This window comes from Canis lupus, chromosome 4, assembly GCF_048164855.1.
Source record: "Canis lupus baileyi chromosome 4, mCanLup2.hap1, whole genome shotgun sequence".
Classification (NCBI taxonomy): Eukaryota; Metazoa; Chordata; class Mammalia; order Carnivora; family Canidae; genus Canis; species Canis lupus.
Window position 1 is genome coordinate 61,698,048 of NC_132841.1, and position 24,764 is coordinate 61,722,811.

The 24,764-nt window shown below is 39.6% G+C and overlaps 1 protein-coding gene across 6 annotated transcripts in view; it reads right to left on the reverse strand.

The window, feature by feature from the left end:
* SNX18 (sorting nexin 18) overlaps window positions 1–24,764 on the reverse strand; it is a 149,634-nt gene that overhangs the window by 116,158 nt on the left and 8,712 nt on the right. Inside the window, exons 2-3 of one of the 6 annotated variants that reach the window (XR_012030114.1) lie at window positions 19,669–19,896; window positions 6,938–7,176 (exon numbers count right to left, since the gene is read on the reverse strand). The exons of 4 other annotated variants lie outside the window; for them this stretch is intronic. Coding sequence is in view for 1 of the 2 variants with exons in the window: in XM_072824619.1 (XP_072680720.1) it covers window positions 6,923–7,176 (254 nt within the window). In the remaining variant the exon portion in view is untranslated. Of the gene's footprint in view, window positions 1–3,795; window positions 7,177–19,668; window positions 19,897–24,764 lie in introns of those variants that run through there. One more of the 6 variants, XM_072824619.1, reaches the window with a different exon arrangement.

Genomic DNA, 24,764 nt, shown 5'->3' on the forward strand with positions numbered 1-24,764 from the left:
CGTCTACTTACAGAAATAATCTATAAATATATAAACAAATATATTTATTTCCTCTTTAACTCAAAGTATAGCATATAAAATAGTTTTGCCATTTTTTTCTTGGAAAAATTCCATATTGCTATATAAAGAGCTTTCTTTTTTTTAAAACAACTAACACATAGTTTTTAATCCTTCAGATAACTGCAATTTATAATGAAATCATCTGTCAGCCTGAGTACCTAAAAGGCAAACTTACTTTCTATGGATTCCAGAATAAGAGCCATTAAAAAGCAACATTTTTCAAGAAAGTCCTTCTTCTGGGATGACAGGTTTCACCTTCCCTGGTTCAGATAAAGAACACAGGCTCATGGACTTACTGGTATCCCCCAGTAGCAGCCTTGTACCAAAGATGTAGCTGGCACTTGCTACTCCAATTGGCTCATAAGGGAGTTCGCAAATGGACCAGGTAATAAAAAAATGATCAAAACTAGACACAGAATACCAACAGATACACTGAAATATCATTAGTTTCAAGCTGAACCTAATTTGCTAAATCCTTACCTGTTCTCCAATTTTTTTTCAAGTCTTCCTACCTCAAAAAAGAAAAAAAAAAAAGATTTTCCTCCTCAAGGGAACCATTTTGAATCAAAAATGAAAACTACATTTTCTAAAACTACTAGATGGTTGTCTGACTAAATTTGGTCTACACCAACATTTGATTTGATTCAAGGCATGGTTACTCCAGTCACTCAGAGGCATTAAGTTCAATTTCCCAGAGTGGTTGCATTGACCATCATTTAGAAATGTCTGCAATTGGTGTGAGGTCAGAGCTAAGATACTAAACACTGAGCATACTGCCCCTCATAGTCCTAGACTTCAAGTACATTATTTTTAAGGGGTGAAAGCAGCACACATCAATACAATCATTGGCAATCTGGTGAATAAAAACAGAATTCTGAGCTGTCTTCTGCAGATATTTCTAAAGAGCTGCAGGACCACTTTCTAAATAAACTGGTAGTTAGCTCTTTAAGGCCAAGTGGGGAGCCTTATTGGAAAGGGGTTCTCTCTGGAGAGCTGAGCTCCTCCCAACCCCAATAGGAGGAATTTGATGAGTCTGTGAGGTGGAGAATGAGAATGGAATATGCGAGGACGCTGTGCAGGATTTTGGGAGCACTTACCCAGAGAGGGGTCTGGAGCTGGGGCTGAGCTGGATCAGGAGAGAGCAAGTCAAAGCAGGTAGAAGGTGAAAAGAGCTGTGCCGAAAGCAGGATCTCCTGCCTGACTGGGACCCAAGTGTGGATTCCTTAATTTTCCATAGCACAACTGATACAAGGATTTATGGTTAAATTCTTCATCTTATCCCTTCTTGCATAAACATGGAGAATCTTTATTGTTCTTACTCCTGCCATGGTTTGGGCTCAAGGCTTTTGATTTGTCATTCAATTTTCACAAGACTTCTGTGAAGGGGATACTATATCCCTTGCAGATAGAAAACTGAGAGATGAAGTGACTAGTTCAAGGTCACACAGTGTTAGGGCATGTGGCTATTATTTATTAAGTACCTCCTTCTGGAATTTTTATCACTTCCCTTGTTATTTATAAAGGTAGTACTGCAAAATGATCGAGGACTTTACTTACTGTTTAATCTAATCACCCTCAATAATTCCATAAAAGCTAAGTACACCTGTCCTACCACTGAGGAAACTGAGGCTCAGTGTGGGTTGGTGAGTTGTCATTCAGAGTAGAAAAGCTAGGTTGTGACCCCTAGCTCCAATGCACTGCCTTTCTCATTTGTAATGCTGGGTCAGCTTCCCCACTGTGCTTGCAGACAAGTCCAACAGCTCAGCAGTTATTAAGCCCCGAGAGCCATTTCCTGAAGCGACTGAAAATTTAAACCACTACTAAAATAAGGTCTGATGCATCTGGCCCCTTCCAAGTTAGAAAGCATTTCCAGATAGGCTGATGGGACTCAAAGCAACAGAAAACCACATTTCTAAACCCCTCTGAAGGTAGCTTCATAGGGACAACTGGCCTTGTCCTAGGCAGACTACTGGTACAAGTTCACCCAAGGAAGTCAAACTGTTCTTCAAACCAGGCACCACTATAGCAGTACTGGAGCTCCATCTCAGCCACAAGAATGATGGGATTGGGACATCCTGGGAATAGTGCCAAGTGGAGAAACCAGTGATCTCTAGAAAGGCTTTAGCCATGACCCAATCCCAGATTAACTGCGCCCTAGCTCAGAGGCCTGGAATGGAGGCAGATGCTCAGCTGGTTTCTCCAGGTTCCCAATCTTAGATCCCTGGCACCACATCCTTCTGTGCTCTGCCCAGAAGTCTATTTCACCACTTCCCAGAGTTTACTATGTGAAGAATTCTGTTGCTACTACCTGTGACCAAGTGGAACTTGCCATGGCTAACTGTAACCCTGACTAACTGGAATTAAACATCTGACTTGACATTAGTGTCTAGGGTTCTACTGGGCCCGTTCTTTTTTCTTTTTTTTTTGCTGGGGCCATTCTTGAGGCAACTGAAACCTGTTTATATTTGCATGGAGGTGGGAGATGGAGAGAAGGGGAAACTATTGGGTTTTGGTTCTTTTCCTGTCTCCCTTTGTATCACTATGGAAACATTACATTTGCCTGCTTCCCCCATTGAGACTGAGCAGAGTAGCACATAAACAGTTGGGGATGTGGTGACAGAACCACAGGCTCTCATCTTTCTCAAAAGAAATGAATAAAAAGAGGAGACTTTCAGAGCTTCCCTTTGCACTTTCATGTCCAGTGCACAAAGCAGAACAGAATACCTATTGATCTAGTAGTGGGGACCTGGGAAACGTGCTGGGGTTTCTAAAAAGCAGGGAAATGGCATCCAATGTAACCTGGTTTATATTAGCACAGGTGTGAGCCAAATCCCTATTTGACTCTCAGCTCCATCACTCAGTTTGTGTAATCTTAAAAATAGAGGCAAAAATAAATAGATGCCTCTGATCCTTTTAATTCATCTATAAATGGGAGATGAAATCTCCAGGCTTATTGTGAGGACTCCCAGATGAAGTCCATTTTAAGGGGTTACAACTATTTCCTTTCTTCCCTCGCATGCCCTGTAAGAGAACCTCTCCATCTCATCATACTCACTCCACCCCCACCCCACGACGGACCTGTCCAACTTGAGTCAGATGTCCCCAACTGTCCTAAGGAACCCTGTGAACTAAAGCATGTCTGGTCCAGTTTAGACATATTGAAGATGCTGAGAAAGCCAAGCCATAAGCCATAGGAGGAAAAAAAGAAAACAGAATAAAAGATTCATAAAGAAAAGAAGTTGACAGATTACAAAGCCCCACACAGAAGGCAAACTTAGTTCCAGATGGGATTTGTCCTCATGTGGGATTCACCAGGTCCCTTTACCATGATCCTTTATATCTTGAATTAGGATGGTTTGAGCTATCCTATTTCTGGCAATCAACAGCGACAGACCCCAAGAAAGATGATGTGAAGTACTTTACTCAGGTACCTATGATGGGTCAGGTGCTAGACTCACAGCAGCTATTATTTCAAAACAACTCACTCACAATTTACTGCTATATGCTTAACAGTTATGAAAGATACTAACATAAGCAGATATTCAGTGGGACTGCCCGAATGGCTTATGGGCTTGAATCAAACTAGCTGGTTTCATAAACAATGCCTATTGCAACTGCAGATGGAAGCTTGGGACAGTGAAGACACTCTTCTATTTTTCTATATTACGTCTTTCACATTAAATAAATGCCTCCTTGACTACTGGAGAAAAAATAATTGTAATATTCCACTGAAGCTGAGAAATAAAGCGACCTTTGTTTATTTTTTTTAAAAGATAAACATGACTGATCTACACTAATCGTGACATTTGAGCGAAATAAAAACAATGTTCAACATTTTTAGTCTATAAATAATTCCCTAATTTCACTTATTCTGTTAGCCAAAGACTGCAAATGAGAGAACTGGATAATGCTTATTGATTTAAAGGTATCAGACATGGTATTTGATTCTGAAGAAATGAAGACATAAATGGGAAAAAAAGCTTATAGCAACGAACTTGGTAAAGAATGACATTTAAAGGTTGATACATGAATTTTACATGCTTGACTTAACAGACTAAAACATTTTTCAAGTCCTTAATTATAAGAACAGCAGCAAAACTTAAGACAATTAAAAACTGGCATTTAAGAATCTGCTGTGTTGTTACCAATACATGTAAGACAACTGTATCCGTGAAGCCCAAGAAACTACTCTATTCCCAATTACTAATCTATTCAAGCCAACGTGCACGGACTTTGTTTCACTTTCGAATGTGTTCCCTTGTTCTGAGTTTAAACTGTACCTTTAGATACAGCAGCCTGAGCGTAATGGGGTTATAATGCATGGCTGCAGACCCAGTCTCACTGCATGACAATTACAGCACATCAACAATTGTAATTAAAATAGCAAAACCAGGCTTGAGTGGACGCCCTCATGTTGTAAATACATCACATATCAAAATTACAAATTACAGAAATAAAGACAAATAATAGCATGAAGGGCATGATAGTTTATTTTAAAAAATTGTACCACACTGATCATAATGACCAGCATACACATTATGATGGCTTTTCTCTTGGGTATTAACATTGCAGTATTTTTGTATACTGAAATGTTTCAATAGGACCAAGAACGTTAGAGAAATAAAGATCTAGATGAAAATGAACACTAATAATTCTGGTGTCCTACCCCCACAGAATTCATTTAAACCCCTTATGAATCAGTGGCATTATAAATGTTATATAGTTATGAAGAACAAAAGTTCTCTTCTAAGTAGGCAGCATGAACTTATACCTCCTTGTACTTTAATCTTTAGTTTTTATAATTTAAGCTATGTCCACCCTGGCTAAAGCACAATCATAAAGACACCTCAGATAATTTCCATACTACCACTGCACAACTTTAGTGATTTTTACTTAAAAAAAAAAAAAATTCAAACCATCATCAAAATAAAGAGGCAAATAAAACTGATTTTCAAATCATTTGAAAAGCATAGTGCTTATCTGTCTGATATAGGCTCAAACTTAAATTAAATGCTATAATTATAATCTCCAAACTTCTGCAATAAAATTAACATATATATATGGGTTTTGTTTATAGAACTGTATTTTGCAATCAATCAACAAGAGAAAGTTACTTTTAGAGAGCAATGTATTTGGTTACAATTCCATGTATCTGTAGTAGAGATGAAGCCACATGATGTTAAATCTGGCTCTAAGTTACCTAAGGTATAAAATTCTGATCAAAATTATGATACTCTGATCTTAAAAATTCAACCCACATGAGATGATTTTTTAGAGTAAATTTGCTGTTATTACTTCAATAATCGTTTCTTTTTTGACTGTCTGCAAATTGACCCTTTCTTTTTTGATCAATGTGACTCACCAATATTTCAAATTGACCTCTTTACTTGCATTCTACCATTTCAATATCCAGGGATTTCTGAGGCAGTATAAGTTTGACTTCATAAAAACAGTAGATACTTTAACCTTTCAGTGACAATTTTTAAATCTGTAAACTCAAAAATCACATTATTTATAGCTCAGCAACTATAAAAACATTGAGATTTTGGCATCTGAAGCCAGAATCTCTTTGTGCTTTTTAAATTAAGCTGCTTTTGAATCTTTTTGGTATTTATCAGCCATTCATATTTCCCTTATAATAATAAAAGAATATACTTAAAGTAATTTTTAAGGTTAAATGTCCTGGGGGCTTATCAATATTTTTTTTAAGTTATTTTTTTCCTTCTGCATTTGGAATAGTAGAAATTATTTCTGGTCCCTCCTTAGATCAACCAACACTACTTTCAATCACGTATAACACTGAATTTTACAGACATCCCTGAAAAGTTTTTGATTAAGTAAACGAGTGAATCACAGTGGAGTCTCAATCAGTTAACAGTGTAGATCCATTAAAAAAAAAAAAAAAAAATCACACTGAATATTAAAATCTTCAAGCTAAAAAAAAAGAAAGAAAAGAAAACCCTCCTAAGAATTAAAACCAAGTGTGTGTCATCACTGATTCTGTGCTTGTATCCCCAACTGATCAGACTCCTCCTTCTCTGTGTTATAAGACATGTTCGTTTCAATCTCCACACCAAGTCTCCAGGACACTTGAGTGAAGAGGCTATGCTACTACAGCATCTAAGGGAATAGAGTGGCACCATTTTCTTCCCTAATAGACTTCATATTGAAAGATGAGCATCAGGTCTCCCTCTATAGCGCTCACCGGCATGTATCAGGAGACAAAACTTGCCCTGCAAACTGATGACGGCTGATCCTCCCACCCCGCCTCCAGCGCCAATATGAGGTTACCAACAGGTTTGTCATTATATGCACTGGCCTTTCACTCTTTCAATCAGAAAAGTTGTGATTACTTAAAAAAAGGGAGGGGGGTGGAGAAATGAAAAACCAAGAGTTTAAAGGCACAAAGTCGCATAGCTGCTCTAGTTGGAGTTTGTAAACAGAGAATAGGTTGAATTTAGGTAATCCCAATCTATGAGAGTAAAAAGGCATCCACAGCAGGCTTTTATCCAGCCAGCTTCTTTGAGACCCTTCATGGGTTTTGAGGTCTACAAAGTATGCACTAAAATACCCATACTTCAAAAAGCAATAAGGCAAATAGTATAATCATTATTCCAAAAGTTACAATGGTAGTGTAGGCATACAGAGTATAATTTAGTTACAATGTGTGGTACTGTTTCTATTATATAACCATATTAACTGTTTCTTTCCTACATAATTATATATTCAGCAAGCTTCAGTTGAACACAAAACCATCCTTGTACCACCACTGATAGTTGGCAATAGCTCTTTGATAGCAGTTTTTATTCTGCCGTAGAAATATCCTTGAACTGAAAGAAGTTCACAACCCAATGTCCAGTCATTAAACACTATCATATTTGTGAAGAGCTTCTTCCAACTTCTGTGTCACTTTTTGGAAAAATATTATTTGCTGTTGTAAGAAATGCTGCATCTGTGATTTAAAGTCTCTTACTCGAATTTGATGGAAGTGGTGAATTTCAGCCAAAGTGGCAAAAGAAATAGTGTTACAGCGATCTTGAATGCCATCAGCCTTCTGGACTTCCATCTTCCCTTCTTCCACATGTCGCCTACTCTCCTTTACTTTGGTAAGAGCTCCTGTAGTTAAAAAAAAATTAATTAAGTATATATACACATGTATCCCAATGGCATAGCTACATAGTAAGCAGACTCTTGAGCATTATAAATACTTCCCTAAACTATTTAAAGCCCTTTGGAACTTAAAGAGATGACTGTTATTAATAAAAAAAAAAAAAAAAAGAAGAAGAAGAAGAAATCTGATAGGGTTTCTGAAAACCCCTCCACTGCTGCAATTCTAATTCTCAAAATTAGCACTTGCCAGTGACCAAGTATCTATAGTAGGTTTCATCTCTTCCAAACAGAGATACTATACATAACAAATAAACTACAAGGAACTGTCTCTAAAAATACAAACCAAGAAACTGTGATCTTCACTTAGGAGAAAAAGTGTGGCACCATTACAAACACTTTATAATAAGAAAGTTATCTATAAACACCATACCCCAAAGAAGGTGCAAATCTAATTCCTCAGAAAGTCTTACTGAAGAATTATTATAGAAGACTCTGGAAGTAGACTCTGAAACATGTTAACATGTTTGTGCCAACTTGGGTTGTGTTTTAGAAATCATGCTATTCATAGAGGGGGCTTGGAAATGATGGAGTCTACAATGCAAGGCTGCCTCAATTGGGCTGGCCAAGCCTGTGTCTTATTGGCAATGAAGGAGCAAGTCTAAGTTCTACCAGGAGACTCACACACAGAGTACTGAGACTCTGTGAACTAAGAATTTGCCACCTTTACTTTAGGGGCTGTAAAGATCATTTTGAGTCTGCCCTAGTGATGATCTGGGAATGAAGCCAGGGATACCATAGCTTCCTGTCAAGAAATGTCACCAAAGGGTGTGTGCAAGGAGGAAGGAAAGGGACAGTCACTCTGGCAGGTGTCACATGAGGGAAGACCTTCCTCCAGAAGCATCATTATATGAAGACACTAAGAGCTAAGGACGTTTAGGGGTAGGAGACAAAGAATCTTCATGGGTTCTTAGAAATGAATGATGATAAAACTCAAATCACTTGAACATGGCCAGTTCAAGAACTTGGATTTCTTGACTCCATCTAGTACTTACTCTACTAACCCATGATGAAAGGTGAGAGAGAAATGTCTAGGACACCTGGCTGGGCAGTCTATACCATGGTGATACTAAGGGGGACAAAAGAAGGGAACCTGTTTAGGAGGAGGTGAGAAAGCTGAGGAATTTCTCCTAAATAATATACAGTTAAACCTAGCATTACATAAAACTCTTAGAGGTTAAACAGCATGCTTGTTTTTGGGGTGCATTTTTGGCATAGCTCAAAGACTTGAGAAATTAAAAGTATAATATGTATGTATTTAAGATATGTATTTAAGATATGTATTTAAGATATGTATGTACATTTTCATTTGTTGATTCTAAATGAAGTCTTCAAGTGAGAAGCAGTAGAGACTTGCACTTGATCCCACAGAGACACGGGGCAGGGCTTCCATGTAGAGATTATTTGCATTAACACGGCTTTAAGAAGAACCCTGACCATCCCACCAGGAAGCCATCCCTCTGAAAGTGGGCACTTATCATGCACCTGCCATTGCTGACCAGACTAGTGAACCCATGAAATCTGCCGGCTTGTCATTTATACTAAAGAGAAAGAACTCTTCCCACAAAAAGAGAAAAATAATTTTTATAGCAATTTTATCTTTCTTAAATTTGTACAAGTCTCACAATTTATATACAAAATTAAAGTCAAAAAGACCAAGAAAGCATAGGAGATACCACTACAGGAAAATTTTTTCAAAGAGGACTGAGAATATGAAATCATGAAATACACATTTAAAATGGCAGAGAGAGAGAGGGAGGAGGAAGTAAAGAGAAAAGGCTCGGGTGATTTGACTATTTCATCACGATTCCACTCCCAGGTATCTAAGACCACTGGGCAAACAGTGAGGACACGCAGCATCCTACCCTGTGCATCCATGATGCATCCGTGCAACACGCTTCAAGTATTCCTCATTCTAGTTACTAGAACCTGAAGAATAGAGCAGGTTCTGCATACAGGGATTCTGAAGCATGGCCCAGAGCTGGGTGTTCATGTCTACAAGTTGCAGCTTGTCCAACTCTACATGAGATCACCATATTCTCTGAAACTACCCACTATTATATGGAATTGCAGTTGTGCATTTCTAAAAAGCAGCTTAAAAGTGAACAAATCTGAAGTTTCTGCAATTTATCACATAGGTATACATGGGTATACATTTTGGACAAGTATTAAATCTCTCTGAGGCCTAAGGACATTTGGCATTTAACACCTTTAAGTTTTTTAAATATATATCCTAAAGGAGTCAATGGGGATTTAAGACTCATTTTTCTTCCAAGTATAAATTTAGTAAACAACACAAATGCTGCTACCTTCAAAGTCCCCAAAAGGTTCAGCTCTGCAGCAAAGATTTTAATTTGTTTAACAAACGTTTATGGAGGACCTAATGTGCACAGAGAGCATGTTGCTACAACAGGGAGATTCATATATTTCAGCATTCAAGACCCCATCCCCTCTACATTCTCGAGGAAGCCATTTGGCAAAGCACACAAATAAAGACACAATCAGGACATGACATGACATAGGACCATAAAGTACATAATTCTGCATAGAAGTTAATTATGTCTTTTTCCAAGATAATATGTTAAATTGTGTCACAAGGGAAAATGCTAGAGACCTACTAGATGCCAGGCACTATGATGAGGACAAAGTTGGGGGTGGGAAGTGGGCAGGGACCAAGTATATATAAAAAATAAATGTTAGCTTACAAAAACAGTAATAATATATGCCAGGCACTATCCTAAAATTTGTATGTAACCACAAAAGACCCTGAATAGCCAAAGCCATCTTGAAAAAGAAGAATAAACCTGGAAGCATCACAATTCCAGATTTCAAGATATACTACTACAAAGCTGTAGTAATCCAAACAGTATAGTACTGGCACAAAAATAGACAAAGGTCAATGGAACAGAAAGAAGAGCCCAGAAACAAACTCACGTTTTTACAGTCGATTACTACAAAGGAGGCAAGAATTTACAATGGGAAAAAGACTAGAAGCAGTGCTAGGAAAAGTGGACAGCTATGTGCAAAATATTGAAACTGGACCACTTTCTTATACCATGAACAAAAATAAACTCAAAATGGATTAAAGACCAAAATGTAGGATCCTGAAACCCTAAAATTCCTAGCAGAGAACTAGGCAGTAATTTCTTTGACATCAGTGATAGACACTTTTCCTAGGTATGACTTTTCTGGCAAGGGAAACAAAAGCAAAGTTAAACTATTGGGACTATACCAAAATAAAATGTTTTTGCACAGCAAAAAAAAAAAAACTATCAACAAAAAAACTACCTACTGCACTGGATATTTGCAAATGATATATCTGATAAGGGATTAATATCTAAAATATATAAATGACTTCTACAACTCAACACCAAAAAAACTAAAACATTAATATATAATTTAATAAATATATATTATATATCTAATAAATATATAAATGACTTCTACGACTCAACACCAAAAAATTTAAAAAATAAGCAGAGGATCTGGACACTTTCCCCAAAGAAGACATACAGATGGCCAACAGATACATGAAAAGATGCTCAACATCACACATCAAGGCAAATGCAAATTAAAACCACAATAAACTATCACTTTACACCTGTCAGAATGACAAGAAACAAAAAACACAAGAAAAAAACAAGTATTAGGGAGGCTGTGGAGAAAAGGGAACCCCCACACATTGTAGGAATGCAAATTGGTGTAGTCACTGTGGAAAACAGTATGGAGTTTCCAAAAAATTAAAAATAGAATTATCACATGATCCAGCAATTCCACTATTGGGTATTTGCCCAAAGGAAATAAAAACACTAATTCAAAAAGATATATGCACCCTTATGCTTACTGCAGCATTATTTGCAATGGCCAAGATATGGAAGCAACCAAAAAGTCCTCGATAGAAGAATGGATTTTAAAAACGTGTGATACAACACACACACACACACACACACACACACACACACACACACGGGAATATTACTCAGCCATAAAAATTAATGATATCTTGCCATTTGCAACAACATGGATGGAGCAAGAAGGTATGACACTAAGTGAAATAAGTCAGCCAGAGAGACACAGATACCATATACTCTCACTCATATGTGGAATTTAAGAAACAAAACAAAGGGGGAAAAGAGACAAAACAGACTCTTAAATGCAGAGAACAAACTGATTGTTACCAGAGGGGAGGTAGGGTATGGGTGAAAAAGATAAAGGAGATTAAGAGTATCTTAATGAGCACTGAGTAATGTACTTAATTGTTGAATCATTATATTGTACATGTGACACTAATGTAACACTGTATGTTAATTATACTTGTCTAAAATATATACATATATACACACATATATACGCTAGGCACTTTTCACATACTATCACTATCACTAACCCTACTGCAATTTTAAAACAGACATTACTCTTATTTTTACAAGAAAACTGGGGAAGCTACTCAACCTCTCTGAGTATCAAACTGGCCAGGTACCCAGGTAAGATGTGGAGATGGAATGTGAATGCATGACTGGCTTCAAAGCAAACACTATTTAGAAAAGAAATTGAAGCCTGAGTGGGCAAAAGAGCCAGGTGGGCCTAGGTGAGCAGGATGCTGGGGCGGGGAGTGGGGGGCGGTAAAAGTAAAAGCTAGGCAGCTGAGAATCACCTATTTCTTCTCCTTTTGGCCAATGGCCTCCCCACATGCCCTCTAACTGTGGACAAGGCTCTTGTACTGCCCTCTGTACCTTCCTTATTAAGTCCCTGGCTTCTATTTTGATCCACAATTCAGAAGGCCTTGCTAGTATATAAAAGAACTACATAGGTTTTGAAAATTTCTCTCTGGAATCTTTAACGTCACAGAATTCAATAATTGTGCCTGTAAAGCAATCTCATATTTATAAGATGTCTGATTTTCTTGTCTTTGTAACAACACTTGGGGGGCCACAGAATGAAACTTTGAAAAAATAGCACATATTTGATTATTTGCTATGATTTTGAAAAATCTAAGCCCAAATTTACATGGGGTAAAGGAGGTGTCTTTCTCTTGCTTATTCTCATCCTCTATCTGCTTAGATCCTATTGAAAGATTATATAAATTAAGAACTACAACCAAAAATAGTAACATATAATCTCTTTAGGAATACAGAGACCTTGCCTCTGTTTTGCTCTGAGCAGCTGGACATCCCAGAGGGGAAAAAAAAAATTACTTTATTTGCAAACTAGGAAGGACACAACAAACCATTAAGGAGAATAAGCACCCAAAGGCCAATTCCACTTGGAATTCATTTTAACCCATTTACTGCAATTCAAATCCATTAACATAATGTATCAGGATTACAGAAACAGGGTGATAAGAGAGATAAGATACTTGTTTTTTTTTTTTTCTTTTTAAAGACATAGTTCCTCTTTTGGGGGCTCAAATTATTTTTTAAGGTGACTTAAGTTACTGAAACAGTTAAGGAAGGACCTTATACAAATCAGCACATGAAGGTATTAAACAGTACAATTTATTTATTTATTTATTTATTTATTTATTTATTTATTTATTTATTATTTTTAAACAGTACATTTTAAATGTACAAACTCTGGTAGAATGGTGAGTGCCATGAATAAGCAAGGAATTGTGAAGTTGTACCATGGATCAAGAGCAAATTTTAAAACCACCTTCTTTTTAACTGAAATGTAGCTAAACACTGACTTACTCCCAGATCGGCTCTCAGAAGAAAGGAGTAACAAGTTGACAGCACTATACTTTTTAAAAAATTATTAAGAATTCCTGAGTAGATCCTGAGTTAAAGGGACAGCAGCCCAGTTCCTTGTATGAGCATCCAGCTGCTGGCTGTTAATGTTCAGGATGACGACAACATCCTAAACCAATTATCTTTTGTAAAGCATTTTGCAAAGTTTTAAAAAAATATATTATTTCCTTTATGAAGAAAGACATTTTGGTTTTAAGTATTCATCTCACAACCCTCCATCTAGTGTTTCCACATACATTTCAACACATAGGAAGGGTTTAGTGTGATTTCTTTCTTGTGAGAAAGCTAAAGTCAAATTATTCAGTAAACTAGTTGTAGAAGTTAATTGACCAGTTTACTGTCTGGGATTAAACGGGGAAAAAAAAAAAAGTGTCATCTTTTGAATAGCTCAAGCTGTCCATCTATCTTTTCTTTCTTTTTCTTTTCTTTTCTTTTCTTTTCTTTTCTTTTCTTTCTTTCTTTCTTCTTTCTTTCTCTTTCTTTTTTTTCTTCCTTCCTTCCTTCCTTCCTTCCTTCCTTCCTTCCTTCCTTTCTTTCTTTCTTTTAAAGATTTATTTATTTATTTATGATAGACATAGAGAGAGAGAGGCAGAGACACAGGAGGAGGGAGAAGCAGGCTCCATGCTGGGAGCCCGACGCGGGACTCGATCCCGAGACTCCAGGATGGCGCCCTGGGCCAAAGGCAGGCGCTAAACGCTGAGCCACCCAGGGATCCCTCAAGCTGTCCATCTGAACAAATTGCAAGGGTGTTTCAACTCTTGGGCTCTGACCAACAGAACTACCCTCTGAACTTCCCCAGAAGCTTCCCTCTACCCAACCGGCACCCACGGTTCTCTAAACCCTGGGTCCTATCAAATGAACACACTTTCCCAACAGAAATGGTATGACAAACACTGGCTGGATATAAATTAAATCGGTATTACTCGAATTTGGGTTTTGTCCTAAGTGGCTCTATGCCCACAGTTGGGGGTGACAGTCATCAAACTGGAAATTAATCTGTATATGTTTCTACATGTCACACATTTTCATATTTACAATGCTAAATATCGCAGGACAGGCAGAGATAGCCAAATTTTCAATCAGGTTTAGCCTCTAAGGAGTGAGAAGCTGAAGGAAAAAAAAAAAAAAACACTGGGGCAGAGTTAGATCACTACAAACTTGCTACTTTCAGGATGGCTTCACAAATTGATTTGCAGCTCCCTAGGAGCAGGAGCAGGGGCTTGGTGGGACCAGCTGCGGAGCTCTAACAAGGCCTTACAGCGTCAGCTCAACATTCTCTCAGTGGCACTGCTTCGTACCAAACCCAGGAGGAGTGTAAATAACCAAAAACCTGGCCCAGAATCCAAAGAACAAAGGGAACACACATTTTTATCACGGAATAAATACAAAAACAGGCAAAGGTTTTCTAAATCTCCACTTTTTAAGTGGCTAATTTAGAAAGATTTTGCCTCCTGTCAGCTTCCTCCCCTCACAAACCTCATCCCACCACATGGCCTTCGACACAGAAATGGAAATTAAAGAACACAGCAGAGGAACTACACCAGAAAGTCCAAGATCCTAAGTGGTCACCGTTGGATTAAACAGGCGCCCCTGCAATACTCATGGGTAGGACAATGGCTTTAAAACAAAAGAAAATTGTGAAAATAGAGGTGATCAGAGGGTAAAACATTTAGAATGGGAATAGAAGTACTTAACTATGTTTTTGAGCTACAGTTTAGACATTAGGTAGTTGCATCTGGAATAATATAGGAGCTAAGATTTTATTATGAAGGGAAAGCGTTGGCAAGAATTAAATTCTGAGATTAAGCAAGAAGGGACTGACAACAGGGCAGTGCGAGTACATTCTTCTTCATAAAGTAAAACAGCCAAGAGAATGGTAACATTTCCGTTTTAGAGGAAAAGAAACCTGTAAAAGGGTAACACATGAAACACTGCAGCCTCCCCAAGTCACACAACTAAAAATACATTCTCCTATTTGAAGTACTGGAAAAAGTTATGATTGAAAGTGAGGCAGCATATGTCAACCATTCCCCATGATTGTGCTCCCAAACAGGCAACAGTAACCCAGCTGCACCCCCACGACACCAGGCTGAGTCTAGGGTGTTTCAGCGACCACTCTGCCTCGGGGATCTGTGGAAGGAGGCAGAAAGGAAGAGAGACTGCCTCCCAGAAAGGCTTACAGGTTAAGAATGAACTTTTGGTTGCGCACTCCATTGATTAGAGGGGTGAATAATTAGAATTTCTCCACAAAATAGAAAGTTCACTGAGGAACTAAGACTATTTCAAAAGTAGGGGCAGGAACCCAGAGGACTTTCTTCTCCTCACTCCAGCCCTGACAAGACACCCACTGGAGAAGCCAATAGGGCTGATTCTGGGAGGACAAGCTGGTTGCCAGAGTTTGTGTGTGTGTGTGTGTGTGTGTGTGTGTGTGTGTGTGTGTGTGTGTGTTGGTGTTGTTTTCTTAAGAGCTTGAAAGGGCCTTAGAAGAGTTTTTGGTACAATTCTCTCAATTTTACAAGTCAGAGGCTAAGTGGCTTGTCCAAAGTACCACAGCTAGTGCAGCGTTCATGGTACAGTGGTGAGCATGGCTACCTTTCAAAGTACCACAGCTACTTCATGACAAAGAATACACCCCCCATCCATACCTGCCAGCCAGTCCTGCCCCTTTCCATGTAACACTCCCTGCAGGACCTCTGCTCCACTCTGTTGAAGAGGGTCCCCTCCCTTCCACAGTAGGAGTGATAAAACAAAAACTACGCCAGTATTTTCACTTTGCTTTGGGACCTGTTATTAACACAAACTCCTGGACTTCTCTGACATTGTGAGCTGATTCTGCACATGCCAAATTCCTTCCTAACAGGTTCATTTTTATACTTACCCCAATTGCCCAGGCTCAAAGAAAGGCTTCTCTGCCCCCTAGCCTATCACTATACCAAGCTCCACGGAAATTATGTCCTAAATTCAATCCCATTCCTCTCCTACCATTTTCTTTGGATCTTACCAATGGGAGCCGTCTCATACAGTTTTAAAGCATGCTCAGGCTAGAAAGAATTAACTACGTCATGCTTCATAATCCATATGTGCTCAATTTCCAAGGGATTATATTATGCATGTTTCCAAAGAATACAAAACAATTACAACTAAGGAATTTAATCATATGACAGGGTTCATTAATATTATAACTTCAAAGGACTCAAACTCAAATCTATTTTATGGATTAAATTATGACCTAGGAAGTCAGCACCATTTTCAAAAGCATCCTATTTTTTATATAGCATTAACTTATTTCCATCAGTAAAAACTGTTTAAGAAGCATTTCAGTGTCTTTTTGGTCTTTGTAAAATCAAAGTAGGGAAGGTCTGGTGTCATCTAGTCAATTAACAAGTATCAACGGCCCACTGCACGCTGAACCGGCAAACGCAGCCGGTCGCACGAAACTGTATCATTTCCTTCTGATTTACACAGACAAATCACTTTCCTGCTAACTTCTGACCCTGCAAAACAGGGCAGACAGGGGAGAAAAATCCTTGCAAACACTGTACTGCTTCAGGCATTTTAACCAGGGAGAGCCTTCTCCTCAGTTGAAGGTGTTGTGTGGCCTCCTCTCAGCTGCCCTCTTTATGCCTCCTCAGGCTCCCACAGGGCTTGTTGGCTGCTCCCACAGCTCCCACCTCCAGCCGGGGCCAGTGTCAGCACCTGAACTTTGCCTTCCTTCCTTCAACCAACTCTCTTATGTTCAGTATGTTTTGTCTCTCCTAAGACCAATTACATAAAAGGCCTAGTCACTAAGCAACAGGGATCCAAGGGCTACATTTTCTCCCGTTAAAAAAAAAAAAAGCAGGGGCGGGGGGAAGCCAGCATTTTATTTAATTTCGAAATCACGAATGTGGCAAAAACATTAACTCGATTTTCTGTCTTTCCAGGGCTTTGCCCCAGAAAACCCACAGCCATGGTGTGAGGGGCAGAACAGGAGATGGGCTGAAAGGCAATACAGCTGAGTAGAAGTTGCCCAAGACTGGATGAGGCCTGTTTTCCTTCATTCCCTCCTACACATGAAACATCGAAAGAAAATGCTAATTTGGTCAAAGTGACCAATTTGCTCTCACCCTCTCATCACTGGTCCCCACACCCTCCCGCCCTGCTCACTCCTTATTAACTTCTTCCGCTCCCCTTTCCTTCCTCCCTTTCGGTTTCCACCCACCCACTGGGTGATTACTCTTTCTCCTCTCTGCTTCAATATTTACTTTTCAATATTTTTTGAATAAAACATCTCAAAAAACAAAGGACAACAACATCCACTTCACAGGCAGAATGGCTGTGCATCCAAGCAAAACAGTCCTATGGGAATCACACCTCCTGTGCAAACCTGTGCTCTGTGTCTCATTTCCTTCTCTTTAACCTCAAAAGAAAAGCAATTATCATTCCCATTTTCAGAGGTGGAAAGTGAAGTTTAGGGAAGGTAAATCATTACACTGAAGATGTCTGGCTGCATGGGAACTGGGTCTGCCCAGCTTCCCAACTTAGGTAGTTAGTTCCCTTGTACTTGGCCCAACTGAGGCTGCCCCAGCCATAATCTCAAAGCCCCTCGGAGGAGCCCCAATGCCATGTCCAAGGGCAGCATAACAACAGGCTCCTCTGAAACCTCATCTCAGGGATCAGCCACCCCAAGAACCATCCCCAGGCTCTCAAAACTCTGTTCCTACATCCAGACATACCCCATGGGCTCCAGGTTTGGACTATATTAATAAACTTTGGGGCTGCCAACAGTAATACTTAAGCTAGTGAAAGCAATTTTTTGAAGGGACTAAAGGTCCCTAATGCCAAGAACTATCAAAATTCAAAGGTAAAATTAATATAAAATTTATTTTCAATTCATAAATATAATAAATGGTGAAGAGAACTTTTGAGTAATTTTAAAAAGGAGGGAAGAGGGTCAGATACAAGGATAATAAACTGCAAAAAAAAAAAAAAAAAAAAAAAAAAAAACCTGGCTGCTTGACAATGTAAAAATTAAACATTTAAAGAATTCAGGCCTCAAAGCTTAGTTTGGTCCTGAAGTTATAGTTCAGTACTCTGTTCTAGGTAAAAGCCTCATTCTACCCTAATGAAGCAGCCTTTTTAGGTCCATTCAGCAATCACCAGATGTGTAAAGGCAAGAATGAAAGTATAAATGAGAGCACTCACTTGAGTGCATCACATCTTAAAACATTTGATTACTTTTATTCACCATGCACATACATTCCCACACCTCACCTTCTTTCAAAAATGAAGAGGGAAACCTCTTCCATCTCTTGTGGCTTGTTTGGCGAACAGGCTGCTCTTTGAGAGGAAATTTTATATAAAGTTTCTTGTGTTTCAGCTTATACTGAATATTAAATATGTGATAAAGTTGCTAGCGTGATAGATTCAAGAGAACTCTGTAAACAGTATTTTTTACTTCAGAAGAGTGTGGATATAACAGTGAAAATGTTGATTTGCTTATGGCCATGCAAATATAAAGACTTTAAATCTAAGAACAAGGGGGAAAAAAAAAGCATGTATTGTTTCTTAAAGATTTTATACCCACAAAATCCTAATAAGATGAGGTAGAAAAGACACAATAAAACTTTTTAAAACAACCAACTTTGTAAAATCAAGTCCACATAATGGCTTAGATTCAGAGAACACAATTGATGTCTACCGTCTGCAGCTCCAATTCCTAATTTCCTAATTCTTTTAATTCTTTCATTACCTGGTAGACATGCATGGATATCGGTACATACAAATCAAGCAGCATTAGCTATGTTTGCAAGCTGCCAGCAAGCACTCTGGGGCTAGATGACCTCTGACATACAACAAAACATATCTGAACCAAAGAGAAGAGAAGAGTGAACTTTGGAAACTACCTTTAAGAGTTTCTTTTTTTTTTTTTTTTCTAGGAAGATAAAAGGAGATTCAAGCTAAAACATAAACAGACAAGCTGCTCTGTGCAGGGCAGAAGGAGGGTAAAGTGACCTCAGTTCTGTAGAGAAACCAGGGAGATGTGAGCCACACATCTGAAGCCAGGTCCCTGACTGTATAGGTGCTTCTGAGAGTGCTACAGTTAATGCTGTACTTAGAAGAGTATTTTCAAAGAGTAGATTTCTTGCTTTCAAGTATTTTTGCCAAATAATGTCTAGTTTTTAACTTTAGAATTGTGAATGTAAACCCCAGTGTTATAAACTGCCACTTAAGCTGTGGTGGGACAAACCGGTGAGCAGCACAGCATTTATCATCATCTTTACTGCCACCCATGGTGTCCACCAGGACCGTGTGAAAGGTGAAATGAAATTGGGTCACTTCTGTCTAGGGGTTTTAAAAGTGGAGCTGGGAGGCCACAAAGCAGATGAGCCTTCTGTATGTCTTCATGTCCTCACTGCACGGAGCCAAGAACTTGTAACCTGGGCCGAGAGACCAGTGTTCCAAGGACTCAGCCCAAACACCTGTATAGCTTGCTACAGTGAGACTGCTAGGTGACAGTCTCAGTAACCAATTATATTCAGCCCAGCTTTTAGTTTTCTGCCACCAACACCAATCAAAATTCTTTGTAAGCAACATATACAAGCATTCCCTTTTGATTTAAAAATCCTTGATTTTGTTCCCTGGGAGGCACTATTTGGGCTGCTGTCCAAATCTGTGTTCATGGAATTGTAATCCTGAGACCCCAAATAAATACCTTTGTTTTTATTTCAGCTCAGCCTCTCGCTTCAGTTGACAACTAGCACTTCACAGCACTTTATGATCTCTGGGAACATTCCTAAATCAGCTGTTTCAAACTTAAGAACACCTCTGACCCATGGGGTTTTCCTGCTTCCTCATGCTGGCAGGGACCAGGTTTCCAGCGGTAATGAGTCTTTACTCCTGCTGCATCTGGGCTTCCTTGAACTGGACCATAAATAACCATCTAAAGACAAAACAAAGCACTTAAAAATAGATCATTTTTAAAAAGACCTGAAACACGAGTCATAAAACATGAAAACTTACAGAGGACCCACACTGACACTCATTTTTACTTAAAGATGTCTCACTGCAGACAACAGGTAGCTTTTGTGATTTTCACAAATGTCAATATAACTAAATATATTAATGGCCCAGAAAACAAGATTTCTAAGACTCCCTTCAGCCCTGTTCCTTATCTTTCCTTGTAATCCTGCTCCTCTTCTTAACCTGCCTATTTCTCTTCCTGGCATCATTATTTTCTGTCACCAAATTTAAAACCTAGAAGGTAACTCTAGACTTCTCTGGAGAGCCACTCCTCACTAAGTCTGGCCACTCTACTTGGCAGGTATCTAGAGTTCACCTGCTTATTTTCCAAAGCCACCCTCATGCCTGGTCGACCTGGTCTACTCCAACAGCCCTTTCATCTCTGCACTCAGCCAACAGGAGGAGCTTCCAGAAGCCCTGGCCCTGGGGCCTGGCTGTACGTTAGCAAGGGACACCTCCAAGAGCTTGCAGTTAAATTTCTGTAGCTCACCTATCTGCAAAATGGCGATAATGACAGTATTTACCTCAAAATCTCCTATAGTTTAAATGAAAAGAATAAATATAAACATGAAGCATCATGCCTGGCACATGATAAATCCTCAAAATATGTTATTTTTATAACGTATTTAAGCCACCCACAGCCCGGGTGGCTCAGCGGTTTAGCGCTGCCTTCGGCCCAGGGTGTGATCCTAAAGACTGGGGATTTGGTCCCACGTAGGGCTCCCTGCATGGAGCCTGCTTCTCCCTCTGCCTGTGTCTCTGCTTCTCTCTCTCTGTGTGTGTGTCTCTCATGAATAAATAAGTAAAATCTTAAAAAAAAAGAAAAGATTCAGATGTCACTTCAGTTTCAAACCTTGAATGGTTGTTGCCTGTCTACAGAATAACAAATTTTCTAGCAAGCATGCTAGTTATTGCAGCATAAAGAACACTGGTTTTAAATCAAGGCAAAAAATGAACTCAAATTCTGGCTCTTCTATTAGGTGTGCAATCCTGAAATTCACTTAACTTCCCTTAGCTTCAGTTTTCAAAGGTATCACACGGGGATAATATCCCTCTGGGGAAGTTAATAACTACACCGGGCTGAATAGTACCCCCCCCTCCAAAAAATTCACATCCACCAGCAGCCTGTGCCTGTGACTTTAATTAGAGATAGTCTTTGCACATATAATAGGTTTAGGTGAGGTCATACTGCATTAGGGTAGGCCCTAAATTCAGAATGACTAGTGTCCTTAAAAGAAGAGACAAAGTGATGGGCATTCAGGGAGAATGTGAAGTGAATGAAGGTGGAGGCAGAGACTGGAGTGGCGAGTCCCCAGGCCAAGGCACAGCAATGATGGCTGGCAACCAGCAGAGGCTGGAAAAGGGATGGAAGGATCTCCTCTAGAAGCTTTATAGGGAATGTGGCTGTACCGACACCTTCATTTTGAATATCTAGCCTCCAGAATGGTAAGAAAATAATTTTTTTTTTTTTTTAAGCAACCCAGTTTGTGGTAATTTGTTACAGCAGCCCTAGGAACCTAATACAATAGCTAATAATTAATGCTTAGAAGCATTTGGCATGCAAAATGATTACTCCACGTTACACACAAGGAAACTGGAACTGCAACTGGTTATACAGTGAAGCTGGTGGGAACTCCACTCCACCCGGCTGTGGAGGGCATGGCTTCATACCTGCTTCCAAATGGAATCAGACACAGCCATGTAATTCCCCACAACACTGCTACTCACACAGTAAGGGCTCAAAAGTGGCAGCAATGGCAATTACTACTCATACTCCAGCTCCCAAACCTGCCTGACCTCCCGGTCAAGGGTAAACATTCTCCTTAGTAAATATTTGAAGTTTTACATGTCAAGGCAAAATCAAGGCTTTTATACCCATTAAAAAAATGGAACTCAGAAATGTAGAAGGCACTCTTAGTGCTTTACCAAGTGCTATAAACAGGGACGTAGGTGGGTTTGGCCTACAGGCTGTAGTGCAGACTCCTGCTCCATCTCCCAGTATCTCTGTGGGTAGCTCCAGTCTCCAGCCTGCTGGTCATTTTCTTCTCTTCCCGTCCCTTACCTCACGCCTATAGGCAAACACCCTTTCTGTCTCCTGCTCCCCAACCCCACAGATACTGCCTTAGTTTAGGATTTCACCATGTCTTGCCTGAATCACTAGAAGAGCCTCCTATCTCACCTCACCCTAAGCCACCCTTTACACCTGTCACTAGGACCTGTTCATCTAAAGTGCAGGCCAGATCATGTCAATACTGTTTGATCTTCCATGATGGTCCCCCCCCCATCCCCTCCACCAGCAGCTGTAAACCCAGTGGCACATCAAAATCCCATGAGGAGTTCTTTAAAGAACACCAATGTATAGGTCACACGTCCCTAACATTCTGATTAGATCTAGGGTGAGGCCCAATTTACAGCTGTAACCACTCTGGGGCTGAATCTGAGAGGCAGCCAGGATTTAATCCCTGATTTTTGTACAGGATTGATTCCCTCTGCCCAGAATGCCTTTCCCTATTCTGCCTGCTAAGCAAACTTCCAATTTCTTTTCAAAAATCTTCTCAGAGTAAGACTGGGAGAAGCCACCCCTGAACTCTATCCTCTCCCCATAGTTGATTACCCCCTTCTCTGTCCTATTTCACACCATGGTACATGCCCATGACTGCATGTGTCACACTGCACCGTGACAGCTACTCACTTGTCAGTGGGCCTCGTTGACCTGAGCACTGAGCATGCAGCACATCAGCTCTCATATGCTTATCCTAAAGCATTTCCAAGATCAAGAACGTACTTTCTATCTTCCTCTGAAAGTCAAAATATGAGCAGCTTTCACAGGAAAAAAACAAATGCTACCCATCCAAGCCCCTCACACAGTTGTGGATGATGCTTCATCCTCTGAACTCCCATGTACTCTTACCACAGGTACTAAATGAAATCAACCTATCTCCCAATTCTCTGTACAGACATCCTATTTCCATTATAGAACAGAACCTTCCATGAGGGCAGGCACCTACTGTTCAACACCTAAGCTTAGTGCTTTGTGTACCCAAGTCATTCAAGAAGGTGAAATGTACTCTCTCTAGATCTTGTGCTTGGAATTAAGCAAAAGGGACTCCAAGAAAAGTATCATAATGAAAGCTGACCAATGAAGGAAAAAGTATATATATGCAAATTTAAACATCAAGAATCAATACAAACTGAAATCATGAGGTGCATAACATTACTTTTTCTGGCACACAAAATAAAGCATTTTTAAACTTCCACTTCATAGATGTTTAAGACTTTTAAATCACTTTCATGTTAATTAATGACTTTACCTATAGAATATACCCAGATCCTATCTTTAAAATTTCCCATACTCTTTTTATAAACTCTGGTATCCATCATCATATGAATAAAAAAAAAACACACACTCTGTAGTAGAAAACATCTATTTCAAAGTCAAGTAGAGTACCTACTTTTCTCATTCAACAAGCATTCCTTAAGCATTTACTATACATGTACAAAACAGTGGAGCTACATACTATAGGAATGTAAAAACATGACCCTCACACACTACCCAATAACCGAACAATGTATAGTGTTTGGCATACTAGTGAGCACTCTATCGGCCATGACTACTTGGAAAAGACTGGGCTCCAAGTAGAAAACTCTGAGGAGGGAACTAGATCTAAGGCTTAACTGTCAGTGCATGTGTTAGTTGGGGAGATGTCAACAGAATGTAGGAGCCCATCAATTTAAAAGGATGAAACTCAAGTCCAGATTCCTAATCCCACCTCTGTCCCACCTCACAGCCTTCCTCATTTCATTCTTATTGTTGTTCAGGCCAAAAACTGCAGAGTACCCCTTGATGACTCCTCTTCCTCTAACATACCCCCATCTGACCCCTTAGAAAAACCTGATGACTCTACCTTTATTATATATCCAGACCAGAATTCCTCCTCACCATCTCATCATTGTCCCCACTCTGGCCTGCACTTCCATGGTCTCTCATCTGGATTATTGAGGTAGTTTCCTACTGGCCCTCTGCTTCTACCTTTGACACCTGACCTCCTCTCCATTCCATTGTCTACACAGCAACTGGAGTAGGTCTGTTAAAAGGTCCAGGTGGATGTCATTCCTTGGCTCAAAATCCTGTCATGGCTCCCACCTGCCAAGGATATTTACTCTAGGTCCTAACAATGACCTACAAAGCCCTACTAATTGGACCTTCCAAGACCTCATCTCCTACCGAGATCCTCTTAGCTCCAATCACCTGGCCTTCTACTGCCTAGCAGCACATACCCACCTTAACACCTCTGCTCTAGCTACATCTTCTGCCTGAAAGCTCCCCCTCCCCAGATACCACCTACTTGGCTAACTCCCTTACCTTCTCCAGGCTTCCAGTTAAATCTCATCTGCTCAATGAGACACACATTGATCATCCTTTTCCATACTTCATTCTGCTTCCCCATGCCCACTTGCCCTGCTCCACTTTTACATTTTCCCCCACCACATTTGTTATAACGTACTTACTGTGTTTGTTTTTTGTTGTGTCTCTACCCTGATAGAATGTAAGATCCACAAGGGTGATGATCTTTGTTTTGACCACTGATACAACCCGATCTATGATGGGCACTCACATATTTGTTGAATAAAATCAGATTTATCTCTCAGAGGATCCTTTGAATAAATCTAATGATCTTGGCTCCCCTCCCTAACTGCCGTCTCCCTACCTGCCAAATAATACATAAAACGTCTTCATCAGAAGAATAAAATCCATTTACGTAAGTGAAAGATAAAAAATTCTAAAAA